The sequence below is a fragment of the Antrostomus carolinensis genome, unplaced genomic scaffold (genome assembly GCF_000700745.2).
Source record: "Antrostomus carolinensis isolate BGI_N321 unplaced genomic scaffold, ASM70074v2 scaffold30549, whole genome shotgun sequence".
Lineage (NCBI taxonomy): Eukaryota > Metazoa > Chordata > Aves > Caprimulgiformes > Caprimulgidae > Antrostomus > Antrostomus carolinensis.
The window spans coordinates 1-9,219 of record NW_010339717.1 but is presented as its reverse complement, the minus strand read 5'-3'; the positions used below and the strand labels follow the sequence as shown (position 1 = coordinate 9,219).

At 55.0% G+C, this 9,219-nt stretch overlaps 1 protein-coding gene across 1 annotated transcript; it reads right to left on the bottom strand.

The window, feature by feature from the left end:
* Positions 1-44: 44 nt before the first annotated feature.
* Positions 45-7,969, bottom strand: LOC104520278 (methanethiol oxidase-like). The gene is given in 13 exon segments (XM_010175955.2): positions 45-207; positions 341-415; positions 417-454; positions 641-733; positions 850-971; positions 1,075-1,153; positions 1,764-1,942; positions 2,509-2,691; positions 2,886-3,006; positions 3,568-3,753; positions 4,091-4,203; positions 6,523-6,576; positions 7,903-7,969. Coding segments are annotated over 13 exon segments (1,473 nt in total).
* Positions 7,970-9,219: the final 1,250 nt, after the last annotated feature.

The following is a 9,219-nucleotide window of genomic DNA, read 5'->3' as shown; positions in this document are numbered from 1 at the left end:
GGTTTTGGGGGGTTTTGGGGGGTTTTGGGGACGGCAGAAGGTGACTAAACCCAGATATCGGAGGTGCAGTCCCCGCCGGGGTAGCGGATCTCGTGGGCCAGGCAGGGCCCGTCCGGTTCCTTCCCGAAATCCACCAGGAAGTTCTCGTTGACCGACAGCCCACCCTGCTCCGTGTCCACATCCAGCTGCAGCATGACGGAGCCTTCCCTGCGGAGAGGAGAGAGCGGGGAGGTTGTGAGGGGGGGAGGCTGGGGGGAGCCCGGTGTCCCCACCACCCGAAAGTCAGTGCCCGAGCTGCTGCAGGGTCCGCACCTCCCACCTTTATCAAACCTGTTGGTACCTGATGAGGTCGGGGTAGAACTGCTTGTCCCAGGCGCTGTAGAGGGACGTGGTGACGTACAACCTCTTCCCATCCGAGCTGGATCATCTGGGGTCCTCCCGCCACCTTCTTCCCCTGGGAGCGGGCAGAGGAGCAGACGTGCTGCCAAGGGGGTGCAGGACCAGGGGACACCTCTCCCTCCCCCAGACCAGTGGTGCTGGATGCCACGTGCATCCCGTGGGATGTGGTGGAGCAGAACTTCAAGGACCTGCTCTCCTGCTGCTGCCTGGGCTTGGATTTTGGGGAAACATCTGAGCTCACCTTGATGACAAACGGGTCTGGCTGGCTCTGCAGCTCTTCATCCCTGCACACGGTCACAGGTCCCCCCTTGGTGATGCTGCCACCCACAAAGACCTACAAGAGACCAGAGGTTTGAGTGGCCAAGATGGGGACAGCGGGGATCAGCCCCTCCTCACCAAGAGATGGAGGAGAAGCGTTGGGATGCGATGGGGACCCTGTGGTCACCTCACCTGCCCCACCAGCTTGGGCTTGCAGGTGTTGGAGATGTCGTACTGGCGGATGTCTCCGTGCAGCCAGTTGCTGAAATACAGGAACCTGTCGTCCAGCGAGATGAGGATGTCGGTGATGAAGCCTTGGAGAGGACACGACAGAGCTGCACTAACAGGCGGCAGCACCGGCAGCACCCAGGGCAGCCAGGGAGCACCTCAGCACCCATCTCTGCAGGATGCACTGACCTGGCATGTCCGGGAGGAGCCATCCCTCCACCTTCTTGCTGGGGACTTGGATCACCTTCTCGGCTGCCCAGTCTCCTCGCTGCAGGACAGGGCACAGCCCCAGGGGGCTCAGCGCGTGTGGCAGAGGCAGGATGAGCCCCGACGCTGGGGCCAGTGCTCTGTGCACGCGTCCACCACCTCCTGTCTCTGGCTGCAGCTCAGCTGCTTTGCCAGTTGTGGGAAACCTCATCTCTGTGGAGCCGTGGGGAACACGGGCTCCGGGACCTGAGGAAGAGCTTCGGGGGCCAAAAACCTGTCTAATTTTCCAGCTGGATGAGCTGGTTTGGTGAAAGATGTTCTCTCTCCTCACCCAGTTCCTCATTACACGCAAACAACAAACACCGAGAACATTGCTTGAGCTGTTGTAAAACCACAACAAAGGTATAAATAAATCTCATTTAAATTAAATCATTTCAGCCTAAACTACTGCCAGTCAGGACAAGTCCTCTGGTGAGTTTCCCCCCCAAGCCAGCTCATGTTCTGGGTGCAGAGAGGTGGCTGCACAGCACGGGGAGGTGGGTGCCTGCGTTGGCATCGGCAGGGACCGGCACTGGGCTGGGAGGACGGTGGGGGATGCGGGATGCTGCGCGGAGCCGTACAGCTCAGTCAGCCAAGGGGCTGCACCCCCCTTCTCCTGGGGGATCACGTACCTCGGTCTTGTAGAAGCGGTGGATGGCGCTGCTGATGGTGCAGCCCACGAAGCCCTCGGCAGCGTCGGGGGTGTGGAGGAAGCGGATCTCCAGGGGAGCCGCATCCTCGCCCACGTCGATGGCCTGGATGTAGGTGTGAGTGGTCCAGTCCCACACGTTGAGGCGGCGGCCATAGCGCCCTGGGAAGGAGGGTTAGAGGGGAAGCTGTGAGGTGCAGGGTCTCAAGAAGATGGGCTACGGGTTCAGGTGAGTCCTCAGCCCCTTTAACGCCCCGCAAGGACAACCCCACGATCTCTGCACCAGCACACGCTGATCACTTTGGACTGTGGCAAGAGCAATGGGAAGGTGCCCGGCATCCAACTGGGACCATCTCGCTAGGACGGGGCTGGGAAGGGCAGCAGAACCTTTGAGGGGCAGCTGGGCTGAGATGGGGCTTCACCCTTCATCCCTACAGCCAAAATCCAACCCCAGGTACAGCTCGACAGCAGCGTTTACGGGCTGTCTGGGGCTGGTGCTTGCATCCAAAGTGTGTTGCAGCAAATGGGCTGGGCTTGGATTTTTTAAAACCATGTGATCTCCAGGAATTGTTGTGAAATTTGTTTCGCAAGCACAGTGTCTTGGGCAGTTTTATCTGCACTCATGAGGTGTCGGCTCTCACTGCCAACAGAAGAGGGTTAGAATTTGGCTGCCTCACAGTCCTGCTCAGCGTCTCTCTCCTGGAGTTCTCAAACAACTGTTTTCTCACCTTTCTTCAGATCATTGGGGTTAAACCCGTATCCCAGGCATTTTGGGATTCCCCATTCAGTGCTGATCAGGACGTTATGGCGTGGCTGGTACCAGAAGTCATAACCCATCGGGGGGACGTTGTCCCCTTTCTCCCAGTTCCCCTTGATCTCAAAGGTCTCTGCGTCCAGCAGAATAAAGCCACCTGATGCAGAAACAAAACCACATCAGTGGTGAGGAAATGATCCAGATTAACAGTTTACATGTTCTAAAACAAGCAGCAACAGACAGATCAACCTGTTCCAGACCAGGCTGGGAGACCTGGACAAAGCCTGGATGTGGGGACCATTCCTCCTGCCCCAGCACTCTCTCCCTGGGGAACTGGGGGGACTGGGGTACCTTTCCCGTTGCCAGCTGGGTCTCCCAGGGTGCTGATCATGACTTCACCACTGCCCAGGCAGTGGGAGGTGTGGGGGTAGCCCAGGTTACACTTCCAGAAGACATCCTCTGGGTTGATAACCTGTCAGGAGTTCACAGACACTGTCACATCCTCTGTGCTGGGCTGTCCCAGGCCAGAAGAGTGTCTGCTGCTGTGCTGAATTCAGGTTCATGAGCCTGGTGTTACCCCGGGCAGCTCCTGCCTGACCTCAAGATGGGACTTGCCATGCAGCCAGAGGGGCTGAGAACTTGCACAGTCCTGCTGTGCTTGCCTCAAGAAGCTGGCTGAGGCCACCAGCGAGGCACTCGCACGCCCAGGCACGGGGCAAACTGCAGACAGGAGCCCAGGGCTCCTTTGGAGACACACACCCCAGGTGAGACACGGACTGTAAACCTGCCAGGCCGTGCTCTGCTGGGCAGCTGGTGTGTCCTGGTCCCCTCCTGCACAGAGCTAGATGAAGAACTGCACATCAGCAGGAGAACAACCACCTCCCACAGCCCTTCCCATACTGTCATCCACACATCAGGGTCCTGCTAGGCGATTAGATGTACCCCAAAACCTCTTTGCCAAGCTGTTCCCGCAGCCAGAAGCCACCTCCCAGCCCTTCAAGCTTTAATGTGTGTCACACCACCTCTGAGGTACCTTGAAAAGCCTGGGAGCTCGCGGGTCGGTTCCCACATCCACCACATAGATGCGGGTGGAGATTAAGCTGGGGAGGATCAAGCGGTTCCGCTTCTTGGTGGTGTCCCCGAAGCAGCTGCTGCAGGCGTTCCACCCCGAGTGGTGCAGCTCATCCCCCAGGTTGGGCATGGGCAAGCGGTGGATCACCTGCAAGGTCCCAGCCCTGCTCACACCACTCTCTCCTCTGCCAAGTGCAGGATCACGGGCAGAGCAGGGAGCTCAGGGCTTTGCAGACCCCACCTGAGGTCAGGGTGCCTCAAACAAGTCTCACCCTACAGCAGGGAGCGTAGGGGATCCTAAGGATGAGGTGTGAAGTGGATTTTACATACATTTTGTAATCACAGGAAGACTCAGAGCCTTGGGGAGAAGTGGACAGGCATCAGCCTTCAATGCTGAGCCAGCACAAAGTACTCTGGGGAGCACGAAGGACAAGCACTGAGCTGATTCCCAGGCCAGTTTAGTACCAAGATAAAGTGTTTGGTACCTGGCAATACTGTGGAGATCTGGGGTTGACATCCAGAGTGGCCAGAAAGTCAGGTTTCTTTCTCCCAGTATTCCTGTAGATGCAGGGCACGTACAAAATCTCCTCCCGGGGACCTTTCAAGACAGAAATGTTGCATCAGCATCAGCAGAAACCACCTTTGACAGAATAAAAACCTTTGCAGGAGTCTCTGGTCAGCCTAGATCTCCCTCCTGGTGTGTTCCCTCGTGCATGGGGCACTGGATCTCCATCTCTCTGCCTTACCAGAGGCACCAGCCTGGGCTCAGCTTGGAGAGGCTGTCCTGTGGGGATTTAGGTTTATTTAAATTCCATGCCATGGGAAGGGATTTCTGGACCTCAGAGTCCCTAAGGAAGCCCATGCCTTTGGGATTACCCCATTGCCTGTGAGGACACGCCAGCCCTTCCCCAACCCTATCAGTCACGCGAATCAAACCACTTTGTGTCTCATTTCCATCGTGTTTACACAGGAGAAGCCTTAAAACCACATGAGAAGAGCTTGTCAGACTAAAGTCAAAGGCAGAGAGCCCCCCAAGCCCCTCTGCAGTCCCATGGTCCTACTGAGCAGTGAAAATCTCCCCTGCCACAGTGGTGCAGGAGCTCCCTGCCTGCAGGGCATCCCACTGGGAAAGGGCGAAGGGCTCTGCCCCAGGGATGTCCCCAAAGCAATGGGTCAGCCACGCTCCCTGCTCCCCAAACTGGAGCTGCTGCCTTGGTGCACACGCTGCTCCCCATAGCAAGTGTGCTCAGCTTTGAAATGGCTTTGTTCTGTGAGCTGAGCACTGCCCAGCCCTCAGGCAGGAATATTCAGACCCCACGGAGTCTCCTCATCCTTGTGGAGGTGGCACCCGCTCTCGGGTCGTGTCAGGATAAAGTATTGCCAAAGCCAGGGCCGGTGGGGAAGAACTGGTTTAGGAAATGCTGAGGAAGAGGGAGTGATGGGAAACAGAGACAGGGGTAATTTGGATTAGATCCCAAGCAGATAGTAACTGGCTTTGCAACATATCACCTTTATAAACCTTACTACAGCATCAGTCTCGGGTTTAAGAGCAGCTGCCAGACACGGAGGGATCCCATCCCTGCGGCTGCAGCAGCACCAGAAGTCAGGGCATTAGGAAATGCTGAGGAAGAGGGAGTGATGGGAAACAGAGACAGGGGTAATTTGGATTAGATCCCAAGCAGATAGTAACTGGCTTTGCAACATATCACCTTTATAAACCTTACTACAGCATCAGTCTCGGGTTTAAGAGCAGCTGCCAGACACGGAGGGATCCCATCCCTGCGGCTGCAGCAGCACCAGAAGTCACGGCATGGGACACAATCACCGAGCTCCCACCCTCAAACACCCCCTGAGGTGTCCAGAGGACACTAAGAGCTGCATGGGAGCCCAACCTGCATGGAAGAGCTTTTGGGTGTCAGAGTTACTCAGCACCACTGAAGCAACTGGATAGTTCCCAAGGGAACTCACCAGAGTAGCAGAGTCAGTGGGATTTGTGCTATTTCCTATTCATTTAAATCCCTGTCCAGTTCTGCCAACACACAGCGATGTTTTAAAGACTCGTCCCTTTATTGTTCTCTTGGTGAAAGATGTTTCAGGGGTAGGAATCATAGAATGGTTTGGGTTGGAAGGGACCTTAAAGCTCATCCAGTCCCAACCCCCCTGCCAGCAGCAGGGACACCTTCCACTAGACCAGGTTGCTCAAAGCCTCATCCAACCTGGCCGAGAACACTTCCAGAGAGGAGCAGCCACAGCTTCTCTGGGCAACCTGTTCCAGTGTCTGACCACCCTCACAGTGAAGAATCACAGGTCATGTGCAACCTCCAGAGCTCACTAAGGTTTCAAGGATGTGTTTGCTGAAGAGGATTAAGGGAGGGACAGCCAGAGATGACACATTCATTGGTCTCTTCACAACAGAGCACCCATGTTTCAACAATGCAGCAAGAAGGATTCTCAAGCAAAATGTGCAGAGGTGTGAGGAAGCAGCCGGTGAGGCTGGTTTTTATACGAGGAGGTTTTGTCATGTTGTGATCCCAGCTACTGGGAACAGAGTGCAATGAAAAATCAGGATGGTCCCTGCCCAGGTTTAGCTCAGGTGTTGGTATCATGGGGCTACAGCAACACAATTGACTCTGAGAAACTTCAAATGTCCCATTTAGTTTTGCACAAGGAAGCCACAGGTGACTTTGCCACAGGCTACGACCCATCCCAAGCCACCATAAAACCTCTAAAAATTTGTTCTGACACCAAGGTGTCATTATGCAATTTGATGTTTGGCCTCTAACGCTTGCTGGGAGCTTCCTCCACCTCAGAGAATGGAGTTAATTGATAATGCCCTCTTGAAAGCATTGTTTTAATCCTCATCTAAATGACAGAGAGCACAGGGCTCTTCCCTGCCTGCCCTGGATTTCAGACTTACCTTTCATCGCATCCAGAGGTGAGGCGAAGCCAGGACCACATGCTCCACACCCTTCTGTGTTGAGAAGAACAGAAACAAACAGAAATTAGACAACAGTGAGTTCTTTTAATGCCCTTTTTTGATGAAGGAACCACTCGCTGGAGCGGCTGCACGTGCCCCCACTCTATGGCAATGTCCCAGGTGAACCAGGATGACCCCCAAAATGGTTTGGGGCTGTTTCTCTGCTTTGCCTCCCATCGTGTCCCTGTGGTGGAGAGGAAGGGGCACGTGTAGGGGCAATGTATGGGGGGCTCACGTGGCCTCAAGGAGACACCAAGAGCTCTTGAGATTCCTCTGCGAGGAGGAGGAGGAGGAGGAGGGGAAACAGTGAGGAAGAAAGGCAGTATGGATAGGCTGCTGCACCCCAGGAGCCTCCGTGGGTGCTGGGGGCAGAGGGAGGGGAGAGGATTCTCCAGAGAGAGCATCCACCCCCTCGCTGCAGGGTGAGGAGGGGGATGAGCCGAGCCCCAGGCTCTGCTCTGCAGCTCCTCCTGACCCTCTTTGGGACGGCTGCACCCTGCTTTGGGGGCATTAATGCAAAGTTTGCACACAGAAAGGTGATTCCACCCAGGACATTCAGTGCTCAGTTCAGCCCCAGCACCATCCTGGGAGTTCCCATCCCGCTGCTGCGGATCTCCGGGGCACTGGGAATCCCGCTGGCCTCCTTCTCTTTGTAACTGGTGAGTTAATTGTCCTTGATGCAGTCGCACCAGAGCTTGTTAGGAAACAACCACAGCACCAAAAGGACCCCGTTTCCCCATTTACAACTGAGGAAGGGGAGGAAAACCCCCAGCTGAATTGTACACCTCAGCTTTGCTGCATCAGCTTCTTATTTGTTTTTACTCTGATTTGTTTGATCCCTTGTGTCCCTGCTCCTCCAGGGAAGCACTCCTACCTGAAGCACTGAGAAACCACCCCTCCAGCTTGCTTCTCCCTCCTCCTTAGATTCCCCCTGCACAAACAGCCCCAGCAAAGCCAGACTGAGCGCTCCCTGCCACGGCGTATCTGACTATAGCAAGTGCAGCCTGGACAAGCTGCAGGTGAATAAATGAGAGAATAGTCAGAAGGCTTTTAAAAGGCTTTTAACCATCAGTCTACCTAAACGTTTCCTGGCACTTTTAGTAGCTTAAGAAACCCTTTCCTGGCCAAACACCACATTCATCCCCAGGTTTCTTTTTACTTTTTCTGGGTGGTACAATAACCAAACCATGAGACCCAGCTCCAAATAAATTTAGGAGGACTCTAGAGCAGAGTCCACGGCCAGAAGGCAGCAGGTCACCAAGAGTCCCAAGCTTTCTCCTCTTGAGAGTAAGCTGCAGCCAACACAGAGAGATCTCTTACCTGTGCTGGAGTCTGGAGTGGATTTCGCCTGATGCGGAAAAGCAGAGAGAGATGATGCTGCCTGCATTCTGCCTGCTGGGAGCAAGTCAAGAGGGAAGACGCAGCTCCACAGGGGCTCAAATATATAGGGAGCAGGACAGGGAGAAGGAGGGTTTGGAAAAAGGACACCAAGGGGTGGATCCACACGCCTGGGGATGTGGGAGGTACTGGGACAGCCTTTGGCACCTCACACCACTGGAAACGTGCAGGGAAGCTACTTCAGCGCTCCCAGAACCCACTCTCCTCCCAGAGGGGTCAGGGATGTGGCTGTGGCTGCGCTGGACAGTGCACCCACACTGGAAAAACAAGGGCTTTAGCCATGGAGAGGATGCAGGCTGCTCCTCAACACCGATCCCCTGCTAGAAGCCACCTCTTGAGTTTCCCCATGGGGCTGTCAGGGGGCCCCTGATGAGAGACAGGCAAGCATTGCATTCCCAACCGCAGGAATAATTTTACGAGGTTGCAGATGTTAATCACAAGTGAAAATGAAAAGCGAGGACCGGGTTTCTTTTAATTGCAGGATGAGTGTTTACTGTGGGATGTTAAATTGCTGGCTGGGAAGAGGGCAGAAGCAATCTAACAGTTTTCTTCCATGACACATCAGACTTACTCAGTGTCTGCTACTGCTTCTGGCTGTAAAGTTGGGCGTCAGCTGGCACGTCTAGGAAGGGCTGTGCAGAGGGTGCTCGGCCTTCACAGGCACGTCTTTGCTGGCCAGTTACTGCCGAGTCCTCTCCAGTGCTCCCCACAGATGTAGACTCTGGAACCAGCAAGCTCAGTCAATCCTTCTGCCATCAGAGGCTCCCAGCCCAGTGCCCCTGTTGGCAAAAGGACAGATGGCCTTGGGTCAACCTCTCCCACACTCACCTGCTTGGGCTCATCTGTTTGTATTTGATGCTCAGCACCACGCTATGGACCACGCTGCAGATCCACACCGCGGTGGTCAGTGCATCCCCCTGTGTCCCACCATGACTCTGACCAAGGAAAGCTTCTCCAGGAGGCCCCACGGCTTCAATGCAAAGGAAAAAGCATGTATTAGCAGCAGCCCAGCTTCATCTGGACCTCACATGCACCTTCCAGGTATCCTCCATAGAAGTGTCTCTGCTTCAGTTCAGTAAGATTGCCATGAGTGCCGTTTCCCTGAGGGAAGAGGGGTGATGCCAGAGGTGTCTGTCCTCATGGTCCAGGAGATCTGTTGGAAACTTCAAAGAACTTGATGGGTGCTGACACCAGGAAGAAGCTTATCTTCTAAATAACCACAAAGCATCCAACTTCAGA